Genomic DNA, 27,832 nt, shown 5'->3' on the forward strand with positions numbered 1-27,832 from the left:
GATCAGCGGAAAGCCTACCCTTCGTTTCCACCTTGCACCAGAGCCTGTCAGTGATTAGTCTCTCTAACAGCTTGCCTAAGGTGCTGAGCAGGCGTATCGGATGATATGAGATACCTCTCCCAAGCATGTCACCCTTTTTCAGATCCTCGTTCACCCAAAGTGTTGTCTCTTGTGGTAGGGGGAGATGGGTAAGTCAAACTTATTCATGACAATTTTATATGCCCCCCTATGGATTAATGCCCAGATCTGCTCAAGCTTTCGCCTTTGCCTCCTTAATGACCACACAAAGGGACTTTCTTGCTTGTCGGTATGCAACAAGTAACTCGTCTACATCATTAGAAGCTCTCCTTGTTGCTCTCTGGAGTTTCCTTCTTGCCGAAATTGTAGCTGCTCTCCTTGTAGCAATCTCATCAGTCCACCAGTAGACTCCTCTTTGCCGGCCCTTCTGGTTGATCACCTTGACTGCACTCATCACACAACAGGGTCCAACCAATCAGCCACCCTGTTCACAATTCGTTTGGCTTGAAATTCTGAGGGTCGCCACCTTTGTTTTGTCTATGGGCAGGGATTCCCGACCTCCTCACTCCACCATGAACATAATAGCCAAGTGGTCACTCACCAACTCTTCCTCACAAATCCACCAGTCCTTGATCCAATGGGCAATCCTATCAGAGGATGCTGTAACATCCACAACCGAGCCTTGCCCCCTGCCAATGAAGGTGGGCAAGGACCTAGTATTATGTGTCACAAGGCCGACAGCATTAAATGTAACAGCAAGTATGTAGCCTCATGGAGTAGATGTCATACTGCCTAACTCTCGACATCCAGAGTTATAATCTCCAGTAAGTTCCACAGGTTTCCTAGAACTGTGTTTATATACCTGTAACTGGTCAACTTAGTCGTTAACTTAATCTAACATTGTTGAAGTGCAATAAATTGTGCATGTTGTTATACTGGTAGCCAGAAGCACAGTATCAACTTTTTGGGAAATGAGGCATCTACTGCAGAAGACCCAAATTGAGCACATTAGGGGTAACATAATTATGTTACATTGTAGAGAATGATGATTTAAATATTTTTGGTCATTAGATTTTTTGTTACAGTATTAAAAATAATTTAGCTAAATGAAGGTAAACAAGTTTAACACTATCTGGTCTTAATGATTTTTGTGCATATTATTTAGTATCCAGTTTTGGTATGATGAAGTCTCTTTCATCAGCCCTCAAAGCCAGTCATAACATAAAAAAAGTAAGATACATAGTCTAGTTCATGAACAGTGTGAAATATTGTTTGCTTTAACATGATTTTCTGTGAAACAGGTTCTCTCATCAGAAAAATGCACAAGTTTCCAGAGTTTTTAAAAACTTATATTTGATATTCATTTTGATAATGTTCAGTATCTAATTCAGGTTTAAAAATAAAATAATTTACCTAATTAACCATCATGTGACTTTGTCCATTGATTATTGTAGCATTTTTCAAAAAATGTACTTTGTCATCAGAGGTGTATTACTTGATGAAAATCATCAAAATAGTAAGACTAAAATATGTACATATGCTTGTAAGTGGTAATAAGCAATTACTATACTATCAATTTTATGTTGTGTTACTTAAAATCCTGTATTTATACTTGTATGTTATTACATTTATTAGTATGCACAGTGATATGTGAAAATATTGTTATACTCTATTATTTACAACTATGTGCATATGTACAACTTTATTAATCACTTGCCTGATTAACCCGTATTAACTCTGAAAGCTGTTGTTATGCCTAGATTATTAATCCAGGTTATCTTGTAATTTATTTACTGATAATATGACACATTTGAACTCCCTGTGTAATTTTTACTGAATCTTTTACAGCAATATTACATCATACTATAACCTTGTTTCTATTTTTAACACTTGCCTCATTATCTGACTTAGTGATACAGATTTACTCCTTATGAATTCATTACAATTATGTGTGAATATCTTCAATATATTTTGTGTTACTGTATTGCATAATACAGAACAAAATGATAACAAGATCAAACAAATTAGCCAAGAAAAAAACATAGTTGCTAGTTTTTCTTTTTTGTTTTCCTTTTTTATTTGATCAGTAAATATTAATTTTATTGCATTAATTTTCACATACAGCCTATAATTCTTTTATTTATGCTTTACTATTTATTTAGCAACAACACTTTAAAGATGATTTTCCAGCTACTGAGAAAAAATCTATCAAGCAGTCCATATGATGTTTATCCATTTTTGAATTAATGATAGTAAAAAAAAGTGTTTTTACCATTTTATCACAAAATCATAGTATTGTTGTCCAGACTTGCTGTACATTTTCCAGGGGTGCCTCACTAAAAATTTTATATGCATTTGAATATTTATCCATATATTAAATTAACTGAATTTATGTATTAAAGTGTATGTAAAAAGCAAACTATTTTTTTAAAAATTATTGTTATTATAGAGTAATGTATGTTTTTATTATTCTAGGATTGCTCAACAGCAATTCTTCAGTTACTGAAAATGGTGAGCTGTAAGAAAAAATCTGTACTTTAATTATGCGTGTTTTCTATATAATATTTATTCATAACGAATTGTATTTTTACAGTGTTTTTGATTTTAAAAATGGAAATTGATGAATAAAATTAACATTCGTATGCCCACTTAAATTAATTTCAGTTAGTAATTTAAAGAGATTTTAGATCTTATTTTCACTTATTTAAAAAAAAGAAATGAGTAATGTGATACATTTTTGCACATAATAAAGGAGGAAAACAAGAGATAGAAAAAAAATATGTTTATTTTTCTGTTGTTAGATAAAAATCTCATAAGGCAATTGGTTAATATTAATATTTTTATACTCTTCGTGAAGCGATATATCTCTGATAAAAAATATATCTCATATGAATCAGTATGATCAGTGCATAACCAAAACCATTTGACAGATAAATTAGGTAAACTATTTTTTATTATAAAAATTAGCAAAAATTAATTTTTTTTTCTGAATTCCTTGTTTTATTGGACTGTTTTATTGATAAATGCAAAATTATTGTTCTCCAACTGTTGGAAACAAAACAACTTTTGCTTAAAATTATTCATAATGAAATTGTTGTTTCAGGTTTGCCATACACACATTTAGCAAGCCCGATGCCAGAAATGTATAGACAGATGAGTGTTGTGCCGAGAGGTGTAGCTAATAGACGTGCTGCACTGTCTTGGATAAGGTCAAATGTAAAACATGGTGTCATTTACTTTGGTGATGATGATAACACATTTGATCTCAGACTTTTTGAAGAAATTCGCGATACAAAAAAGGTTTCTATGTTTCCTGTTGGGTTAATTGGTGAATACAGTATAAGTTCACCTATATTAAAAGAGGTTAGTTTTTTTTTTAATTATAAGATATTTTGAATAATTTTCTTCCTTGTTAATTTTTTTTTTTTTTAAATAAGAGAAAATTGTAAAATAAAATAGTCAGGAAAGTATTTTGTATTTTAAAATTCATATTAGTTTTCGGGTAGAATTATATGTTAGTTTCAATTGTTAAACACACATCTTCAGTACTCAAAAGAATTAGTAATGATAAATAGAAAAAAGACTCTGAATGAAAGAGAACATTCTCAAGAATATACATATATCAACAGTAATAAAACAGAGATTGTATTTCAGAGACACGTTTCATTCCTTAGATCATTTTCAGTCACAGATTTAATTAAAATTTACAGTTAAAAATTGTTCTAACAATTATTATCATTATTAATATAATTATAATAATATTTAATATAATAAAAATTAATTACAAAAAATGTTTGCATTTGATCTCTTGTATAATCTGATCTTAATGTAAATTAATGTTGTGGTTCTTGTCTTTCTTCTTTCATACAGGTGGAAAAATTCTGTAATTTTACTTCACTGTTTACTTACTTGCTGAAAATTCCATTTTATACATGGGTAAATATTTGTATTTCTTTGTTCTTTCAAGGTCAAGAAAAATCTGGAAATTAATATATAATTTGTATTAAGTCGATTTAAAAAACATTCTGTTATTAGAATGTATGAATGGCTATCTAAATTTAATGGCCTTCATGTGGTGATTCCATTTACTTTTTCCATTCCTTTTAGGATATGTTAGAATTAACAAGTGTGCAGCATTATTATTTTCTCCTCAACATGTTTAAAATATCCACTGGAATTACGGAATCCATGCTTGTCCTTTTATATCTTTGTTTTGGATTGTACACTGAATAATTGTACTTGGATACCTAGATCCCACTTTTTGCTTATCTGTTCTCCTTCCCCTTCTTTAATAAATGGGACTTCCTTCTATGAAGCACCTATTATATGTAACCATAAAGTTCTGTATGTCCCAAACTTTAAATTTAGGTCCATGTCCATTACCTGTTATTATTTACAGTAATAAAATATATTCCTTATTTAACCTTTCCAGTTAATATCTAATGACCTCACTTACCATTTACATTACTTTTCATGTATGTACATTTCTCCTTCCATTTACACTCCTTTCTCTGTTTGAAAATCAAATTTTAGAATTTTGCGTGCGCTTTCAACTTTCTGCTTTATTTTCATTTTATAATTCACTTCCAAGCCATCAAACAGAGTTAACCATCTTGTATTAACTGCATAAGAAATGGTGCATTGTACTACTTGCTATGGACCATAAGCAAATTTATAAATTTTCACTTTCTACCTCACTAAGGAAACTTACGTAGCCTGTAATTTTCAGGGTCTTAGTGTCATAATAAATTTTGTTATCCTCAGAAGCCAGAATTAACTTATTGATGATTATAATTATAATTTGATTCAAGAGAATCAATCCAAGAGAATCAAGTTATAATTGACTCTTTTATTAATCTTGATTAACTCTTTTAGGGATGAGTATAAGTAAGCTCAAATTTTTTTTATAGACATTGGATTTTTATCACAATTAGATGATCATATATATATTATATATATATACACAGGGTTTCCTTTAAAGGTGAGGCCAAACTCTAGGAAGTGATTCTAGGTCAAGGTCAAGTTCCATTATGGACTTAATGTTTGCCATGCCAGAGGTGGCTGTAAAGATTACAGACTGGCGGATCTCCGAGGAGTACATGGGCAGTAATCACCAACTGGTTCTGATGATAATCTCGGATAATGGCCAGGATAAAGGTGTTTTGCTCGCATTCATGGGCTGGAGTGGTAAGGATTTTGACCTGAGTACTTTCGCTGAGCTCCTCAACTTTCATGGTGTACATGATGCAAACACAGTGGAGGAAAAGGCTCATCACCTTACAGGTTGTTTGGAAGAGGCATGTGTGGGTTTACCGTGGAAATATAGCAGACTGGGACACCCCCGACTTATTGGTGGACTCTGGACATTGCCAGAAAACGTATGGAATGCTATAAGGGCAGGAGGCAGATGACTTAGTCATACCTGCACTCTCTGGGAGCTATATATGTGAAACACTATAGGGAGTGCAGGAAGGAGCTTGCTGGGCTCATTCATGAGTCTAAATGAAGGGCCTGGAAGCAACTCATTTTGGAGGTGGAAGATGATCCGTGGGGGAGGCCGCATAGGATCTTAGTTTGGAGCAACTTAAGACCTAGGGTACCTGTAACCCAAGACCCAGATGAAGTGTGACTTAAAACATAGAGGGCTATTATCCCGCTGAGAATAGTTAGCGGTGAATGACAGGGAAGAGATAGAACCTCTGCCTCCCTTCACCCATGAGGAGTTCATGGCGGCGACATCAAGAATTCCAATGGATAAGGTGCCAGGACTGGACTGGCTCCCGAATCTTGTGGTAAAGGTGGCGGCTCTGGCTGAGCAGGATGTCTACCTGGAAATGTACAATACCTGCTTCACTGAAGGAGTTTTTCCAAACAGGTGGAAGAAACAGCAGCTGGTGCCTAAGTTGGGGAAGGATCTGGCACTTCTTTCCTCATATCGGCCTCTGGCCATGATTAACTCGCTTGCCAAGGTATTGGAGTGAATGATACTACAGTGCATATCGAGAGCTGTGGAGGAGCCAGGTGGACTCTGCGAGACAATTTGGCTTTCATGGGGGTAGGTCCGCCTTGGATGCTGTGGTGGGTGTGTGCTAGACGGCAAGGAGGTCTATCACAGGTGTTGGAGGCAGGATGAGTGTCCTGGTGACGCTTAGTGTTAGAAATGCATTTAATTATATTTCTTGCATCGCATTAATGTGTTCCTTGGCAGCTTTTGATGTCCCAGAGTATTTGATAAGAATGGTACGGTAATATCTCACTGGGCATAAGGTGATATATTAGCTGCTGTGCAGTCTAGATAGAGGAGTGCTACAGGGGTTGGTCCTTGGACCGACTCTCTGGAATGTCACTTACGATGAGGTGTTCCAGGTTACACATCCTCATGGAGTAGCCTTATTTGGATATGCAAACAATCTTGCTGTGGTGATTGATGCTAATACTCAGTGGAGGCTGTCAGTAAAATTTGTGACTCCTTCTCAGTGATCAGTGCCTTGATGTCTGGTGTCAGGCTGGAGCTTGCATCAGAAAAAATTGAGGCAGTGGTTATCATCTCTGTAAAAGGCCCATACTGACTTTTGAGTTGGAAGGTAGGAAGATAGTCAAGAGGCCGGCAATGAAGTATCTTGGGATATGGATCGACTCCAAACTTAGGTTTGTATTCCAGCCATCAAAGCTATCAAGAAGGTGGAAAGGGCGCTGTGGTTGGTTGCCAGCTTCTTTCCAAACAGAGGCGGCACACTTCAGCAACGTAGGAGGTTGCTAGTCGAAGTGGCATACTTCGCTCTATTATATGGAGCCGGGCTGTGGGCAGGAGTTGCTGAGTATGGCAAGTACAGAGGGAAATTGGAGTCCTTTCACAGAAGGTGCTGTCTTCATTTGATCTCTGTTTATCGGATAGTTTCCTTAGAGGCAGTGGAAGTGCTGGCAGGACGTATGTCCATTGATTCGGTGTTAAGACAAAGAAAGAGGTAAAGACAGCAGAAAGATTTATTATCTGATTAGAGGAAGCATGCAATTCAGCTTACACATGATGAGTTGATGGCAAAGTGGCAGGAGAGATGGGACCATGGCATTAAGGGCCGATGGATTCATCAAATAATAAGAGATTTGAGGAGTTGGTGTGGAAGGTCGCATGGCTCACTGGGATATAGCCTTACTCAATTCCTGGCAGGCCATGGTGGCTTCAGATCTTACCTTTATAGGTTTGGACTAGACGCTTCAGACCTGTGTCCTGAGTGCGAGGTGGTAGAGACTCCAGAGCACATGTGCTTTTGCTGCTCATGCTTTGAGGAAGAATGGAGGGAAATGCTAGACATACTGGGTGGCCGGCGCATGCTTAAACTGCCTGAAACTCAGCAGATCTTGATGAAGGGTGAGGAAGACTGGAAAGCTATTGAGGACTTTGTTAGAAAAGTTTTGGGAAAGCTACATGCAGCTGAGAAGTCCCATGCAAGAAGGAGACGCCAGAGGGTGCCGGGCTGGACAGACCTGCGGCACCTTCCTAGTGGCTAGGGGGTCTCCCGAACACGTGGTCACCTTGGCACAATGAAGCTGTGGGCACTCTGGTTTGGTGCCTGAAGCGTGCTTGTTGCTTCAGAAAATGTCAGAAGCCATTTTGATAAGTGCTGTTTTGTGTACTTTTTGTTGGGTGTGCATGCCTGTTAGTTATGTGTGTGTAGATTGGCTGTGTCTGTTGCAGGTGTTTATTGTGGATGGTGGGTTGCTGTGTTGTGTTCTTGATGAGCTATTGTGTGATGCGTGTGTGTTGATGGCTGTTAGGTGGATGTGGGGCGTGTTGGAGCTGTGTGTTTTTATGTCTAATTGTGGTCATTGTGCTTGCGGTTGTTTCGTGTGTTGTTCTTGGGGTATGTGCATGTTTGGTGCTACTTTATTGTTAGTTATGTCTTAATTGAGTGTGTGGGCATTTTGCCCCCCTTCCTCTCTTGAAGTATTGCAAATTTAACGATTTCCAGGAGGGGTGGTTAGCCCTTGGTGGAGGTTTAGTCAGTAGTACACAGGTACAATATGCACTTAATAACATTCTGCACAACCTGTTAGTGAGCCCAACACTGCCTAGGTGCCTGTAAATGGGGTTCCTCCACCTTGTTAACAAAAAAAAAATGATATTTACAGTAAGAAAATGAATTTATACTAATGTGAAAAATTAAAAGTTTTCCAAAACAAAGGGAATTAAATTTTGAGTGTTCCTTCATCCATCAGCTGATCTAAATTATTCCTATAATATATTATTATTTTAAACATAAATTGCTAAAAAATGTTCAGATCAGGGTGGCTACAAGTCCTTACTAATTGTTCTGTCCTTCATGAAGTCTCTGTGGATTTGAATGAGAGACTGATCAGAAGTATCCATGACTGTTGTAAGTATCCATAAGAAAGTTCTTCTGGAGTCTAGTTATGCGTAAATTCTTTATACAGTCATAGATAGATGTGGTATTAACAGTCTGCTCAAAGAATATTGGTCTGTTTATCTGGCTTCCAGAAATTGCACACCAAACATCAATTTTTAAATCATGAAGTGGTTTCTGATGGGTTTCATTTGTGTTTAGTGTAGCACAGTCCCACGTATTTTGAGAATTAACATAGCCTGATAAATGGATCCACACTATATCTGTTGAAATGAAGAGAAAAGGATAAAGGAATCCATCGCTAATATTCTGTAAGAGCCACTGGCTGTAATTTGCTCATTTACCTTATGTTGTTTTAATTCATGCACAACACTCATATGATAGGCAACTTCCGGAGTTCAAACAGTTGGTTGTTTCACTCTCTTCACATTGGTAACAGAGCCAACCTGGTTGTTTGCCACCTTTTCACTAAATCTTGAATTGTTGATTTTACAGGAACATTACTTCTCGGATACGTCCCTTGAAAACTTTCACAAATCAAATTTATTGAAGTTGTGTGAACATATTCCTCTACAATGAAAACACGCTTCTCAATTAAATACACCATGATGCACAAGCACTACAGACTCACTGACAGGAGAGGAAGGTTGAAGGCTTAGGAGAAAGTCAATGATTTTCGACCAATACGCATGAGCAACAAACATACCATCTTCTGACACAGTTGTGTCAGATAGCTGAAACTGGTTTTATATGCACCACCCGGTAGAGTATGTTATTATGGAGGATATTCTATAAGAAGTATTTTAGAAAAGCAGCAAAAAGTGACACAGTTTAAAAAAAATTCTAACAGGATTTCTAGATGCTCAGACGCAAATGCAAAGAACTACCACCAAACTCTTAATTGAATTGTCTGATCATATTAAAACAAAAATCAAAATAAAATTTGGACTTTTTCTAATTTCCTTTCCTTACATTATATACCTGTCCATAAAAGAATGTGATCTGATGCTGAAAATTTTACCTTCTTAATATTGCCAACTGATGTATGGTTTAAAATTGCAATGTAAATTAAAGATTTGACTAAATTAATATTTCAGAAGTGATGGAAAAAGTGCGTAAAATCATTTTGGCAGATGACAAGTGACAGTGAATGAATTAGCAGAGTTTGTAGGAATGTCAGCAGAATGCATGCGCAATATTTTTCACCAGGGCATGAACTAGCTGTGTGCTAGATGGGTACCATATTTGTTCATGCCCAATAAAAAACCGTACCGAAAAACATTTCAAGTGATTTTCTTGAGCTCTTTTGGTACAATTCAGAGGAATTTTTCTATCGATTTGTGATGATTGATAAGACTGATTTGGCTCCCAGTGACTTGTCACTTGTTTCCTAATCTAAAACATTTACTTGGAGGGAAGAGATTTTCGACCAGTAATGAAGTTATTGCCGCTGTAGATGGTTATTTTAGGTGTTGGATAAATTGACGTATTGAACTGGCCCAAACACTCTCTTGGAATGGGTTAAGTAAATAGATCTTAATAGTGGCTTTGTTGAAAAACCAAAATGTACCCAGAAAAATGTTGTTTTCTTATCCAGGCCCAGAACTTATCATTCCCACACTCTTATATTTATTTTATTCCTATCTTTTTTATATCAGAATGTTCTATTGTAATTTGTCTATACTTAGAATTCTTCTTGTTTTAGATTCCTTTTATATTAATGAAGAATTAATTATTTTATTGTGATTTGGGTTCAAAAGTTGGACATTAATTAAATGATAACATTATGAGGTATGATAAAAAGTTGTTTAACTTGCTTTAAGTCACAATGATGTAAAAGGACTACTTCTCCCACACTTGAATTATTCCATAGAAATCCTGTTCAAGCATATTCATTACCAACTGCAGTCTAAATCAGATCTCCTCTTTTTGTTATAAAAATTACAACCGTCCAACTTGGATTTTATCTTAGAGAAAAGGGAGATTTGTGTGACGACTAATTTCATACTTGAGCATGGTGGAGATGACAAACTGCAGTTATGTTGCTGCAGCTGAAAACCTTGCATTTTTGAATACAGTTTATGTGATGTGTTATCATGATGAATATTCAGTTGTTCTTGTATCACAGTTTAGATTGTTTGCACCTTAGTTCCTCTCTCAGATGCTTCAGAAAAGTCTTACAGTGAGACTTTTTGTTTACATCTGAAAGATACGTAGTGCTGAACCGTATTAATATAAGAAAAAAATAAGATACAGAATTATCCTCTCCCTATCAAAGTTCTACTTGTCTTGAAGCAAAAGTATCGTATTAATTCCTCACCTGACTCATTTCTTAATTGCTATATTCAAAACCATCTTTGGTACCTCATCGGCTGATTTCCTGAGTTTGACATGGAAAGTGATGTTTCCTTTCTGGTTCTTTAAGCTGTTCACTGGTATCACAAGCAAGTAGTAAACACATGTAATCACAAACATTTGTATGATAGATACTGACATTTCAGTTAGAAATTATACTGTTTAGCATAGTTTTAGAAGGAAATTGCTCAAGTCATCATTGTGCCAAGATTAGTTTATTGTAGCCTCTACTTTTACAGTTTCTGAACATTATAATCATTCTTGATCAAAAATCCTGAATGGTTTAATTTTACAAAAATTCAGAGTGGTTTACATCTTATTTTTCTCATCTGTGATTAATAATAAAGAGAAAGTTTTTTTTTATTTTGTGTGACTTTAAACACACTACAGTTATGTGTTTTGAAATATATGTTCCACCATCAGACATATCTGAATGATTATTTTGTTGTTGTTACACATATTAACATTTTCTACTGAAATACAAATAAAACAGTTTTGGGATTATGTGATTCCTTAGTCATAAAATATAAAATGTTAGATAAAGATAGAGATAGATAATAACAATAAATTAAAAAATAAATTATTATTTTAAATGATGTTTAAGGGCAAAGTGGTTGGTTTCTTTGATTCATGGCCTGCAAAAAGAATGTTTCCAGTGGATATGGCAGGGTTTGCTGTAAATATAAAGTTCTTGTTATTACATCCAAATGCCACGATGCCATATAAAGCTGGCTATGAAGAAGATAGGTTTTTACGAAGTTTAGGATTAACTTTGGATCAGATTGAACCAAAAGCAAATGGTTGTACTCAGGTAATTTTTTTTTTTTAACATGTTTTATTAAATATTTTTGTGAATTATTATAACTCTTATTGTAAAGAGTTCTTTTTCTGTCAGTATTTTTCATTTCTTTATATTTAGTGGTAAACTTTATCTCACCAAATTTATTGAATCAATATATTTTTAGATATATCCTTCAACTATTTGGATCTGTATCATGAATTGTTGTCTCTTATTTTTTCTTATATTAAATTAAATTAAATTAAACCAACCATTACCAATTAAATCAAGCTGATGTAGTTTTTCTTGAGAGTTTGCCTGACATTTTTTCTCTGTTTCATTTTAGAACAACCTGAACTTCACCAGGTTACCTAATTTTCACCATTTCTCTATAACACCGCAATTTAAAAGCATCAGTTCTCTGACTTTTCACTTTCTTATTTTCCATATTTTTATAAACAATTTCTCCATACAAATATTCTAATTATTACTTATGAATTTCTTAACATATGTTTGACATTTTCTTTCTTTTTCCTGGGAAAAATGGTAAACTATCATTGAATAACATGAAATTTGTGTCAGCTGCCACCTGGCAGCAGCCACCAGGGGAGTCTGTCAGCTACTGTCAAAATCTGTTGTATCCCTTATACTTTCTTATAGCCAATATTGCAGCTGCTTCTTTATTGGAGTTCATTAATTTGAATCCATCCAACAACTAATCTGTTTCCTATTTAGGAGTGGCACAAAAGGACAAATTAGTTGCCGAGATAGTTTATATTTCTCAAAAATTCTTAATCTATTACCATGGTGAAATTCATCAAATAAAGGTGTATTGATTTTATTTTTTTTAAATTGGATTCTCTCCTGACAGTGAATCCACACATCTAATATTTCTTGTACCTCATTTTTATTTTATTCCAAATGAGCAGTTACATTGTATATGAGGGTTATTTTTTTTCAAGGTCCGATCGTTCACGAAATTAAAACCACAGTGGAAATAAAAAATTTTTTATTTGTAACAAGTACTTACATAGATACGCGCTATTTCTCTACATAGTCACCACTCTGATTTAGACATTTTTCGTAGCGTGGTACCAACTTGCCAATACCCTTGTCATAGAATGGAGCCATGGAATGTTTCTACGCTGGTCTGCAGCTCAATTTTTATGCCAAAATGTTGTCCTCCTAGCCAGCATTTCATGGGAGCAAAGAGGTGAAAATCGGATGGAGCCAAGTCCGGGCTGTATGGTGGGTGATCAAACACTTCCCAATGAAAATGCTTCAGGAGCTTCTTTGTTACAGCTGCAGTGTGCAGCCAAGCATTGTCATGAAGAAAGACAATGCCTGTTGTCAACATTCCTCTCTCCTTATTCTGAATTCTCCTTCATAGTCGTTGAAGAGTATGAGGCTGCAGTGATGGTTGTGCCATGTTCCATGAATTCCACCAAGAGAACTCCATTCCGGTCCCAGAATACAGTAGAAATACACTTTCTGTTGGAGAAGTTTCGCTTGAAATTCTTTGGTTTACTGGGAGAATGAGAATGCATCCACTGTTTTGATTGTTCTTCAGTTTCGAAATGGACCCATGTCTCGTCCCCTGTGACAATTTTGTTAAAAAAATCTTCTCCTTCATTGTGGTAGCGCTGGAGAAACGTTAGGGAGGCGTCCATTCTCATTGTTTTGTTATGGTCAGACAGCATCTTGGGAACCCATCTGCACAAAGTTTGCGGTACTGAAGTCTCTCACTCACAATGGTGTAGAGAGCTGACCTTGAAATTTCAGGAAACGAATCACTCAATACAGAAATTGTGAACCGACGATTTTCTCGAATTGCCTCATCCACTCGCTCAACGAGATCATCGGTTGACACTCGCTTCCTTCCCTGACCGCCTGCATCATGAACATTTGTACGTCCTACTTTAAAGTTCTTGCACCATTGTCGCACTTTGCTGTCACTCATTGAAGTTTCACCGTACACATTACTTATTCGTCGATGAATTTCAGCTGCATTACACCCCTCAGCCTGAAGAAATCGAATTACCGGACGCACTTCACACTTGGCTGGGGAGATGCTATTGTTGTAGACATGTTTACATGCTAGCTGCGTGTTCAAAACTAAATGAAGTGACGTGGCGTGATTGAAGGCCATACTAGAGACGCTGCACAACACATATATGTTCATCCAAGGTTCATCCAATTTTTGCGCGGGTTTTTATTTCGTGACCTATCGGACCTTGATAAAAAATAACCCTCATATCAATATCTTTTTCTAGATTTTTATTATTGTAGGTAACTTTAGTTCTACAGCATTACTTTCTAGATTAATAAGAGAGATAGAGCTTTTCTTGTACATCTATACCTTTGATTTGAGCTAAACTAATATTTATGAATTTGGCCATACTCTGCATCTTTTGTTATCATAAGTAGTAATTTGAGAATTAGTGGTCTGACTGATAGTCTAAAAGTTCCAAAAATAATCTGGCTTTGTTATTGTAGTTCATATACTTTTATTGAACGACACTTCAGTTTTATAAATCTTGTTTTTCAGCTTGCGTACTCATTTTTATCTCAATTAAACAGAATAGTGATTATGATGATACTTGGTCTATTCTCTTAGCCCTTATTGTTATTTAAGTTTAATAGTCCTATCAAATTTTGTTTCTAACATCGAATCTCCTTTCATTTCATCATTAGTTCTTACTTCCTTAGTTTTCCTATCCGTGTATCTCTTCTCTGTGTTCTCACACTTCTCACTTCTTTGTTTACTGTGTAAGAGAAGTTTTCCTTTTGTGATTTTAATGGTATTCATCATCATCCTTTCATTTCATTCATTTGTTATTGTACTGGCTGTAGTTCATAAACTTCCACTTAACTCTGTCTCCACTAATCCACCAATAATATTCTGCTTTTCTCTTTTAAGGTCTTCATTTACATACTTTAACCATCTCTTTCTTGGTCATTGTCTAGGTCTTCTTCCAGTTATGATTAGATTTAAAATTTCTTTACTGACTCTTCCACTTTGACATTCTCTGCAAGTCCAAAAACTGACTAGCCTGTTTTATTTGATTCTCTCTTTAGCGCTCTCTATATTCTAGGTCTTCCGTTGTAGAATTTCTTAATCTATTTTGGTTTCTTCTACCATGCTTTGTAAAAACTTCATCTCGGTCGTCGTCTTCTTAAAAATTAATTTTATTTTCTTCTTTTTTTAGTCGCTCACTCAATTCTTAACTATATGTTTTAATAGAATAGTTATATAATAATTCATAAAAATTTTCTGTTTAAATTTCATTGGTACTGTCTTTCCCCTATTGTTAAACTTCATACATTATCATAAAATTCTGCCAGTATTCTCCTAATCATACAGTATGTTTAATTTTACTGTACAAAGAGAAAATTTTATTCATAATTTTTTTTATATTTATAAAAAGAAATTACAGTATTAGAGATGCTTTCAGAATGTATTTCTGTATTCATAATCATAGTAGGTACTAGGTGATTAAAATCTCATGAAACCCTAATACCAGCACTTTAAAACAGTTGTTTGATAATGACTAATTTGTTTTATTTGAATTCTAAATAGCATTTGATTTAATACTCTAATCCATCCATTATATTCTCTGTTAATCAATGATTTCTGCTATCCATTATTTTTCTGCAAAAAGTCTCTTTCCTTGCAATATTATTTTAGATTTAAATTTATCTATTTATTATCTATGATATCTCTTTTTGTTGTAAATTCTAGGTATGTTCTTATAATATGAAATTTTTAAATTTAAATCTTTTTTAAAGAAATTTATTGTTATGATCAATATCCGTATGATTGTTAACTGTATATTTTTACTTCCTAGGCTATAGCATTCTGTGTTGCTATAGAACTATAGCTATAACGGGAAAGTATATAAATAAGAAGACTTTTAATAATAAAATAATTAAAATAAATTGTAAATAATCTGCAGGAAAACATTTTATTCCAATGCTTCAAAGTCCAAAGAATCTATTTTTTTCAGATGGACATTTGTGCCCATGTATGTATGTTTGGTGGTCTGTATTTGGTCTTATAACTCTGGATGCCATTTACTGATTTTCTTTAAACTTGGTTGACAGGTACTACCTTTGGGAAGAAAGATTGTATTAAATCTTTACAAAAATTGGAAAATGGGGTGAGGATGTTTTGACCGAAATAAAATGTCAAATATTTACTGGGTCAGTAGCAAAACATATTTCTTACAGAAGTTGAAGTAGTTTCTATCAAGATCACTAATTACCAAAACTTTTTATTTAATATTCATCTCCCTCCCCAAAAAATTACTAGATATTTTTCCTTTTTTTATCTATATCTTGTTTCAGAAAAGGGGTTACTGGGAGTTTTTTGCACTATATTTTCTACATCAATAGGCCTTCAAACCACTAAACAAATTTTTTAACCATCCCTCTCCAATGATCCGTGATAACAAAAAAAGCATTTGAATAAAGCTAATTTTTAAGAAAATATCCCTAGGTGGTGATAACAAAATTTAAAAGAACTTTTTAAAATTGTTTAAAAAATACAAAGATGCAGTCAAAATTCAAAATAAACAAAGTTGTAATTTTCTAGGAAGAGAGAGGAATCTTTTGGCTATTTTTTTTTTTTTTTCAAGAAATACTAAGTAGTAAGGGCTATTGAAAAAATAAGAATTATTTTTTTAAATGTAATGAGTAACTTACAATATGAAATTTTAAACTTAAATCCATATTGCAAGTTACTCATTACATTTAAAAAGTAAAATTCTTAATTTTTTGATAGCCCTTATTGTTTAGTATTTCTTGAAAAAAAAAAAATTAACCAAAAAATTCCTCTCCTTCCTAGAAAATTACAACTTTGTTTATTTAGAATTTCAGCTGCATCTTTATATTTTTTAAACAATTTTAAAAAGTTCTTTTAAATTTTGTTATCACTACTTAGGAATATTTTCTTAAAAATTAATTTTGTTCAAATTCTTCCCCTTGAGTGCTTCCCCAAAATGAAAAAAAAATTGCAATTTCAAATTTTTATTGCCCAAAATGCATTTTGTTAAAAAGAGTCACTAAGTCATTCATATTTGACCTGTATAGCTGGGAAAGTTATGCAATTCATTGCCGGCTTATTTTTCATTTGATTGATTGTTGGAATTACTTCCTGAATGAAATGAATACAAGCAATAATATATTACATATTTTGAATAGACTTATATATCTTAGCTTCACCTACATTTTTTTCATGATTTTATAAAGAGACTTTTCTGTTAGTAGTTTAAATGCTGTATCTGATTCTAGTAGATGTACATTCACTTTCATTTCTCTAATCCACATTGTACTCCTCAGCTATTTTCTTTTCTTTCTTTCCTTTCACTACAACTGTATTCCAGTCTCTTTCTCTATATTAGAACTGTTGTTTGTATTTTACTAGTTTATTTTTGTATTTATATTTGGTAATTCTGAAAAATTACCATTTTAATTGGTTTTAAGTTCTGAATCTACCTGACTTAAGTCATTTTTCACTATGGTGTTTATAATAGCATAACTCTCTTGTGTTTTTTAATTCTCCTACTCCATTGTTCTCCAAATATGATTCTCCAGTGCTGATCTTGTGTTAATTATCTTACAAGACCTTAAATAAAATCCATATATTGCCTTTAAAGTTCCAACTAGATATAAGTTTAAATAAATTTATTTTTTATATTGTTTTATACTTGAGGAATATCATTTCTCAACAAGTATGATACCTGCTTTTGAATAGTATTTTCCATCTGTAGGATTGTTGTAGCTTACTGAATGCTGTCATATTTCATAAAAGTTAAGAGAAATTGTGAAAAACATTTTTCAGTAATTATGGCCATAGTTTTCCACTGATTAAATCTGTATTGCGCTTTAAGACTATTGCTTAACTTCAACAATATGTTTAAACTTTTGTTTTTGAGGGTGTATCAACCATTATTCAGGTGGCACTTTCAACAACGAGTGGAAATGTTTATTCCTGTTTTTACGAACCATTAGTCTGACCTCTTCACAGACAACCATCCCCTGCAGTATTAAATGTAATATTATAGTATGTGATCCTCTGAGACATGAAAGAGAATATTCTTGTAGATTAAGACAAAGCTTCCTTGTCTTTCTATTTATCTTCCACTATAGATTAATGTATCCTGGATCTTCAGAGATGACTGGATGTATAAGCATGGGAAACTGGGATACAAGTTGACCCGGTTTCTGACCGGTCACAATTTCTTCAAAGAATATCATTGAGACCCTCCACTGAGTGTGATTATTGTGAAAGGGAGGACACTGCAGAACACACCATGTTTGAATGTGACAGGTTCTTACAGTTCAGGGAAGCATACCTGAGAGAGTTTGGCTTGCTTATACCCAATAACAACATGGGATCTGCTGCAGAATGAACAGGTGTGGCACGCAATGTCAAGGATGTTGATGACAGTTAATCTGTTGATGACAGTTATATGATCAAACATAACAGAAGAAATGCAGGGATGAACACCCCTGATTTTTCCTTTAGGCTGTGTTTATAATTAAGGTAGGTTTGGCCCCAAGGAGAAGTGACAGATGAAAAAATAATAAAATATAAAGTAGAATAATGTATATAATACATTGTTTCTCAATGGAAGGGGGTACATTATATCTGTTGCTTTAGACTAACATGCCAGTCTTTCTAATTACTGTGTTGTATTTATAAAATCTACTAGTAACAGTTGTTTTTTCTGAGATTATTGATGATCAGTGTATCACCAATCCTTGTGAAGAACGTGTTACTTGTAGAACTGAATATCTGTTGCATTTTAATAGGCTTGGCTTATCGATATTTGACTGAATGTTTGGCTCAGTAAAGAAGGCAGCAGGAAAACACTTCATTCCTACCGTCCTTAGCAGCCCTGGCATGAGTGATTGTTATTACTATCTTGAGGACGATCAGCAGTTGAAGGAGCGACTTATATTTTTATCTATCACTTTCATCCACTTTGATTGTCGCACCTAATATATATCTTTTAATCTATTATTTTCTACATTATTATTAATTGTTATTACTTATTTTTATAAATATTTTAAATAAATTAAATTTATTTTTTAGTTTAAATTTGTGATTGAATTTATAGAAGTTAGCGCCAGGAGTTAATTATTTTATTAACTTGGCTCTCTATTACTTTATAAGAACCTTGATTCTGCATTATTAGTAAACCTTGTTTTTAAGAAGGGATACTTCTCAAAAATTCTTTGTCTTGGAAAGAATTGTATATATATATATATATACACATAAATTTTTTTTTTTAATAAAACATTCATATAATTTTTTTCACTGTGTACTCATTTTTAGGTATTGGTTTGGCATACTCAAACAGCTAAAAGACCAGCACCTGTGCTGAAAGTTGATACAGTCATAGATTCCAGCCTAAAGGATTTACTACAGACAATGAGCTTTTTAGGAATTGGTTCGATCAGTAATAATCATGGTAAACGGTTCTTTTTTATTATAATGATTTTTCAGCTTTTTTATTATATTGATTAATTGTACCTTCAGCTATAAAAAAAACATATCATTAAGTTACAGTTTTCTGTTTAACATCATGTACAATTAAATATAAGAATTTTAAAACTTAAAAGTTTAAGTTTTACCAAAACTTTCTTACTGTTGTGATGCATTTATAAAATGTAGTAATAGTTACTTCATAGTATATACTTTATTAAAATATATAAAGAACATCCATTATAATTCCTTTTTAGGTTAAATTTGCTGTTAAATTATCATATGCTACCAACTTTTTCAAATTTTTAAACAAGATTTTTTTGAAGGCTTAAAGTTGGTTGCATTTTAATATTTTTCAAAAACACTGACTTAATTTATGAGAATACATCTATCTGCTAATCAAGTTCCTTTCAAGAATTTCTTCTCATTTATCAGTTCCATGAAATGGGCTTCAGAAAAATGTTTCATATTTAATTTCAAGAATTCAGAAGGTTTTCATATTGAGGTTCATTTTTATTGATATCATTACATGATCTTAGTTCTTGAATTTAGATGTTATTGTAATGAGATGCAAGTAGTATTATAATGTAAAATGTGTTGTTAAATAACTTCTAGTTATACATTTTGGGATTCTGGTGTTTTGTTGATAATTCTAAAAAAATCCTTCTTTGTACTTATTTGATGGTTTTGGCTGCAATATTGTGTGGCATTTCCTCTAGTTAATTCATCACTAGATTTCAAAATATTAGAGTTTGAACTTCTAGATATTTTCCTATTACTATCGTAACATTTTTTTACACAGTCAGTTCATGTTAAACAGTTTATTAACACTGCTTATTTTTACAAACTTAATTTAAAACTTACGAACCCCTATGCCGATCTAAATAATTTAAACCACTATAATACTGAACTTCATAGAAAGTTTATGTTCAAATTTTTCTAAATAACTTTATTATAGGATGAATAATAGCTTAAACCAAAAATGTATCATATTATGCTGCATCATTTTTCATGTAGTTATATTTTTAGTTGTGACAGACTAAATTTAGTTGTGCAAGAGTCGACCCACCAGGTTGGTCAAGTGGTGAACGCGTCTTCCCAAATCAGCTGATTTGGAAGTCGAGAGTTCCAGCGTTCAAGTCCTAGAAAGCCAGCTATTTTTACACGGACTTGAATACTAGATCGTGGATACCGGTGTTCTTTGGTGGTTGGGTTTCAATTAACTACACATCTCAAGTATGGTCGAACTGAGAATGTACAAGACTACACTTCATTCACACTCATACATATCATCCTTATTCATCCTCTGAAGTATTATCTAAATGGTAGTTACCAGAGAAAGAAAAGGAAAAAGAAAGAAGAAGAAAGTTGTGCAAGAGTCACACACAGTTCTTGTTAATGAAATTTAGACAAACTCAAACTGTTATTTAATATCCATGTATTAAGATCAGTTAATTGTTTTCAATATATCAGTAAGTTAATGTTAAATTTTATTTTTTCACATTTTTTTTATAATGAATTCAAAAATAAATATTGTAATATAAAGGTCAGTTCAATAAATGATATGAATAATTTGCAATTAAACTACTTAAATCTTACTAGAAAATGTAATTTTTTAATAAGGAAACACTTTTCAAGTTTGTATGTAATAAAAGCTTGGTTTTAGATTATTTCAAGAAGGCTATCTACCACAACAGTTAAATTAAAGCCCATAATAAAGTTTGTTGAAAACTTTTAAAATATTTTATTTTAGATTATAAAATATAAATTTATATTTACTTGGAGGAGAGTAATTAAAGAAGATAAAAAAATAATTATTTTAGAAAGATTGGAACAAGATAAAAGAAAAAAAATCAGGAAAATCTGGCTACGTAGAATTTTCAGTGGTAGAGTACTACTTAGGATGGAAACTATATAAAAAAATTATTCTTCTCTTTCAGTAAAGTTTTAAGTTAAGGGACTTATGAGGACTGTATCTCCCTACAGCCTTGACCAATTGTAACTAAAATTAAATGGCATCAATGGCACATATTCAGAAGTTGTAAAAAAATTTTGTAGTCAATTTATCCAGTCTGAAGTTATCGAGAAAAACAATAACTGACAAATAAATTAGTTGCATTATCACCCATCCCTTAATGAAATTGCCCAAATATATAACCAAACTGTCATACTAATGTATTAATGTAATGAAATCATCTAATTAGTACAAGAATATGACTGAGTGCACAAAAGATAAAAAAATGAGTTTTACCCCTCTACCTCTAAGTGGTTTTGAATAAGAGCAAACAACATCAGAAAGTATCTTAGCTATGTGAGAGGAATTAAATTATGAGAAGTCTTTACCTATCCTTTGAGCAAAATCTTGAGCCCATTTTATAGAATCAATAAACGGGGAGACATTTTTGAAAGAGACTTGATGAGCAGATGGATATATTCTAATAATTCAGTCATTATTTCTACAAAATTTAAAAATACAGTCAATTTAAGTCTTCTAAAAAAAAGTTGATTAAAAATTTGAAAAAGTTGACAGTATATGATAATTCACCAGCAAATTTAACCTAAAAAGAAGTCATAATGGAGCATTCTTCATATATTTTAATAAAGTATTTGAATAAAAAATTTAAGTAAATTGTCCTTTGAGATAGAGGAACCATTAAGTCTTTATCTTCTCACCCCTTGACTGATCATCAAAATTAAATGTCCTATATATAGAAATCACTGCCAAATTTCATCCACATCACTCCATCCAGTCTGAAGATATCAAGAAAAACAGGCCAAGTATGTGCATTCATCCTTCCAGAGAGGGTTGTGAAACATCAAGAACTGCAAAAACTCAGACACACAAATTTTAATCCAGTTAACATGGAACAGTTAACTAAACTGCTAAACTTAACCTTACACAATATACTGTATAGCTGTACCGTAAATTGACAGGATTTGGATAAACTTTAGTACAAAGCATTTTTTCAGAACTTTTGATAATAAGAAGTAGCATCTGGGATAATATCTGATAATTTATATGAATATTACAATAGAGAAGGGATAATTCCTATTAAAAATATACTATAACTATAAAATGTTTTCACATTTTATATTACAGTTTTATTTGAAAAAATCTTATGAAAACAGTAGTTTTTTCTGTGTATCCAATTAAAGTAAATGTACTTTAATTGTGCTCTGTCTAAGAGCACAATATAATTTAAAAAGCTTTATGAAATTTATTTTAAAAATAAAATATAATTTCTGTGCATAGTTCAAAGGGTTGTCATAGGAATGCTTGGATTGTACCATGTCAGTGGAGTACAGAATTCCTGTGTGTACGGCTTACTTACAAGAAACTGTAGGATAGAAAGAGCTGATCTATCATGCTCAAGGAATTAAAAATATTACTATTTATATGTTTATCATAAATATTTGTGCGTTAATTGATAAAGTGATAACGTTTGAAAAAATGTGTAATTTTTTTATATTTTAAATAGTTATGTTAAGTTTTTTATAAACTAATTAAACTTTTGCCATAAACATTTTATGTGTATAGAATTTATATGAGGATTGTTGTATAAGTTCTGCACATTTTGGACTATTCAAAAAAGATAAATGATATGCTTGCACAATATAAATTGAACTGTTAGAGAACGTAGTAGACATAAGTTAATGTTTTATTACATTTTTAGCATTTTTTTTTCTTATTTTTCAATAAACACTACAGCTCTTGTTGCACTTCTTTAGAAAACTTGATTAAAACGAAAGATTTTAAGTCAGTTATATAGAATATTTGCTTATTAATTATTTTATTTGAATTTGCATTGTTTTATCTTTAATTATAATAATTTAACCAAATTATAATAATAATATAGAATTTTGTATTATCATTGAGTTTACTGCATAGTAGAATGGTATTACTGCTGAGTTAATTGTGAATTTCCTGATTGCTCTTTTTTACAAATTACTAAAAAATATATTCATTCTTTCTATCAGCATATTGTTATTGATATTACTTTACTAGCTTCCTGTCGCAGCTTTGCCCATGCTATATGGTTATTTGCATTTCCCGTAGCGGTCAATTTTTTTTTTTTTTTTTTTTTTGTCAAGTAACTGGAGGCAGGTACAGCCAGTCACATATACAGTAACGATAATAGTGACTGTGTTGATTGAGCCACATTCATGCCCCTTAAAAAAATCAGAATTAAAAAACCTGAAAATCGTTTTTAAATATTTATCTGAAGAGTATTTGCAAGCCAAAATCTACTGAATGTCTTGTTTACTATAGTCAGGATTGGGAAAATTTATAATCATTGCTCAAATTTTTTTTTACCTTTCTTCATCCCCTTTCAAGGTCGAATTTCAAAAATCTAGAAATTTGTTTATTGACATGAAGATTTCACTCACCAAAGCCAGGTTAATTCTTCATTTGTTACAAAGAAATTAGAAAAATAACAGGGTTTTAAAACAAATTCAAAAATACATTTTAATCCTTAAAACTCAGAATTTCCAAAAATCTATTAATAGGTTTTTAGATACTCATCATCATTCACTTCAAACCCAACTCACACAGTGATAGACACACAATTCACAATTCATTAAAGTCTGTGCTTCAACCAGCAAATCTTTGAGATGAAATATATCTAAAAACCCTCTCAGTCATGTCAAGTCATGGGTAAAAAAGGCTCTCAGTCATGGGGTAAAAATTTGGTTGTGATTGACTGGGTCATATTTTTGTTTATCTCGAACAACCAAAAACCCTCTTCCTCTTTAAATAATAGTGTATATCAGTGGTGGTGAAACCGCAGATCAGACACTGACCCCTTGAAGGCTTTTTAAATGACCCACGCATTAATTTTTATAAACTTATTTTTTATATCATAAAAGAGAGAACAGACAATTGAAGATATTAAAAAATTAAAGTATAAATATCTAATGTCAAATTTATAAAAAAAAATATTTCTAAGTGGATGTTGGCTAACATCCCCAGGTGCAGTGATATAAATATCACTGCATCTGTGTATGACTGGTGACAGTTGGTCATAAACTTGGCACGCATATTCTTTTCATTGTAGAACAGGGATGTACCAGCTCTCGGTGTTGAACTAATTGGCAGCCTTGGTGTATGTCTAGAATTGTTAAATAATTCAACTGTATCATTTTTCATTACTTATTTTTTTATTACTTCAACTTTATTGGTCAGTGTTTAATAATTCAACTTTGTTATTATTTTTTTATTATTAAATTTTCTCATCTACATATGTATGTATATAAAGTACATTAATAAGAAATTTCTTCTAAAATTTTGTATTCTAAATATAAATATTTTTTGTTGTAGCCCTATACTATGTCGGCATTTAAAAAAATAAAAACAAACAATACAAGTTCCAGGCCATATGAAACAGAATGGTTTGATTGAAAACAATAAAATGACTTGTGTGTAATTTGTAACGAAAAAATCACTTTATGTACATATAATGTAAAAAGACATTTTGAAAACTTACATTCTAATCTTGGCTTCTCAACAGATGAAGAAAGGAATATTTTCTTAAGGAAAGAATATTTTGTACAATAGAAAAATAGAATCATTCACAAAACAGTGTTTTAAAGATTTTGTTGATTCCAAAATATAATATTATAGCTGATAATTTTCAAGTAGCTCATTGCATTGCTCGCCATGGGAAACCTCTTTCACAAGAGAAGAGTTTTTAGAATGTAGTGCTACTTTGCAGATTTTAAAGAAAAATACTTGATTATAAAGTGTATGAATGAATTATCAGTAAGTCACAATACAATTAAAGAACAAGCAATAGAATTAGAAAGAAATATTTCTTTGTAAATACATAATGACGGGAAAGTTTGCAAAAATATTTTCAATTATAGATGAGAGTAATTATGTAAAAGGGTATGAACAACTACCAGTTTTTGCTTGATGTAAGTCAGGCAATATAATGGAAGAAGAGCTAATGTGACTAATAACATTGGAAGGGAAGTGTATCAGTCTTGATTTTTTTTAAAGAATTTGATAATGCATTTATAGACATGGTTATTGATCTACAGAAAATTGTTTCTGTAACAACAGACGGTGCACCCAGTATGGTGGGGGAAAAACATTGGTTTTATTCAGCAGCTTAACCAAAATATTAGACATTCTCTGATTGAATTTAATTGTATAATACGCCAACAAGTTCTACATGCAAAGTAAGGATTAAAATGTTTTCCAATGTAATGCTAGTTGTAATAAAAGTCATCAACTTTATAAGCACAAGAGGTCTTACGAATTTGTACAATTATAAGATGAAATTGAGTGTTAATATTCTGGGATTTTAACATACAACAGTGTTTGATGGCTCAGTTGTGGTCAAATTCTTAATCAGTTTCTCAATTTATTAGAAGAAGTAAAGCTCTTTTTGAATCAAAAAAACAATAGTTATGACAGATTTTCAAATGTAGATTGGTTAAATGATTTAATATTCTTAAGTGAAATCGCTCAGCATTTGAGAATAAAAAATTTCAAAGAAACAAACAAATTGTATTGATGATGTTTGAAAATATTAAAATATTTATGACAAAACTTGACATCTTCACTAAAGATTTGGAAATGAAAATTATGAAATAGTTTCCTCAATTGCAAAAATATTTTTACAACACAATAATTTTTGAAAGTACACTTGACATTCCGAATAGCACAAGCGAAACGAGCCTTCAGTAAGAAATATAATTTGTTTACATCAAAAATTAATTTAAATGTCAGGAAAAGATTTTTGAAAGTATATGTTTGGAGTGTCGCTTTATATGGAAGTGAAACTTAGACAATCGGAGTATCTGAGAAGAAAAGATTAGAAGCTTTTGAAATGTGGTGCTATAGGAGAATGTTAAAAATCAGATGGATGGATAAAGTGACAAATGAAGAGGTATTGCGGCAAATAGATGAAGAAAGAAGCATTTGGAAAAATATAGTTAAAAGAAGAGACATACTTATAGGCCACATACTAAGGCATCCTGGAATAGTCGCTTTAATATTAGAAGGACAGGTAGAAGGAAAAAATTGTGTAGGCAGGCCACGTTTGGAATATGTAAAACAAATTGTTAGGGATGTAGGATGTAGAGGGTATACTGAAATGAAACGACTAGCACTAGATAGGGAATCTTGGAGAGCTGCATCAAACCAGTCAAATGACTGAAGACAAAAAAAAACTTGACATTCGAGAAAATGCAATTAAAAAATATTTAATCATTATACAGGAAATAAAACAAGCCTTCTAGGAGAGATTTAATCAGTTTAAAAGTTTGCAAGATACATTTCACTTTATTTTATATCCATACAAAACGGAATTCAAATTGATGGAGTTAACTGAATTTATGTGGCTAGGTATCCATGATTTAGAAATGGAATTATCTAAATTTTAAAGCAACATAGTGTGGAAAAACTTGATTTCCAAAGTAGAAGGAAATATTTCTGAAAGTAGTGCAGATAATAATGATCCCACACTAAAAATTGAAAATATATTAAACATATGGAATTCTTTACCAAACAATTTTATATCAATTAGAAACTTGCTAATGATCTTTTAACGATGTTTGGTTCCACATATTCATGTGAAAAATTATTTTACTCAATGAATTTTGTAAAATCTACAGACAGAAATAAACGTGGAAATGGATTGACTACAAAATGTATTAAACTAATGAATATGGAATATGAACCTAATATTAAGAACTATCTGAAAATAAGCTTTTTAGAGGATTTTAAAAGTGAGAACAAAGTAAAAGGTGAACTGTCAAGTTTTTCTGTTAAAAAATTTGTGGTGTTTCCAAGTTATTGGCACTCTTTTTACCACACCCTTCCCTTCGCCTTTTCAAGTGACACCACTGACTTAGTGACACTAGGCTAATATTAAAAAAAATAATGAACAAAATATGACCTGCTTCTCAAAAAGTTTCGCCATCACTGATATAGATTAATGTTTTCTAAAAGGTGATATGGGAATATAAGTGGTAGAAGTCTGAAAATGTAAAAATGTAATTTTCTGTTGCTTTATTATACTAAATGAATTTCATTTATTTCAGGTGTTAAAACATATATTACAAAAGATGGAAAAAGTCATTCACTATAATAATGATATAAAACTTTGGTAGAAGATTTAAAAGGTAACTTGTAACATCATGTCATAATTGACTAAAAGAAATCTAAAAAAAGGTGTATAACTGTTGTAATACGAGTATATAATTTTATTCACATAATATTTAATAGAAATTATGCACATATAAATAATCTATTTATTTAATCCTTTATTTTAATACATACTCATTTTTGTTACACTCTTACTGTATTAACTAATTATTAGCTTTATTTCGATTTTAGATTAATTATAAAAAATATTTGCTTATTAATTAATGATGTTGTTTTGTGTTTTATGTAATTATTGTTTTTCATTGTGCATAGGGCTGGACCCAGTTTAGCGATCATGCGTAAATGTTTTATAGTAGTTTTGATTTATGTATATAAAGTAAATAATTTTCTATATAGATTATAGTTATTTGTTGTTTATGTTTTTTTAAATCTTTTTATATGTATATATATATATGCTTTTCTTAAAAGAAAATACTCATTTTATTTTATAATACTGGTATCATTTATAATGGCATTTAATTGATAACTTATAGTACAATTTGATAAATAGTATGGGATTAATATATTATATTATAGACATTATATAGTGATCTGATTACTTAAAGTAATTTATTTAACTTTCTTGCAGTATTTTATTTATCATATATACATATGCTAACGCTGTTATGATTTATATTTTATATTATTGTTATTTTTTTTGCATTTTTTAC

At 32.0% G+C, this 27,832-nt stretch overlaps 1 protein-coding gene across 1 annotated transcript in view; it reads left to right on the top strand.

Moving 5' to 3' along the window:
* GlcAT-S (Glucuronyltransferase S) overlaps window positions 1-27,613 on the top strand; it is a 34,610-nt gene extending 6,997 nt beyond the window's left edge. The window contains exons 4-7 of the mRNA XM_075361987.1: window positions 3,122-3,381; window positions 11,341-11,547; window positions 18,857-18,992; window positions 27,059-27,613. Coding sequence (XP_075218102.1) covers window positions 3,122-3,381; window positions 11,341-11,547; window positions 18,857-18,992; window positions 27,059-27,105 — 650 coding nt within the window. The 3' untranslated portion in view covers window positions 27,106-27,613. The remainder of the gene's footprint in view (window positions 1-3,121; window positions 3,382-11,340; window positions 11,548-18,856; window positions 18,993-27,058) is intronic.
* The last annotated feature ends 219 nt before the right edge of the window (window positions 27,614-27,832 follow it).

The sequence above is a fragment of the Lycorma delicatula genome, chromosome 4 (assembly GCF_047948215.1).
Source record: "Lycorma delicatula isolate Av1 chromosome 4, ASM4794821v1, whole genome shotgun sequence".
NCBI lineage: Eukaryota > Metazoa > Arthropoda > Insecta > Hemiptera > Fulgoridae > Lycorma > Lycorma delicatula.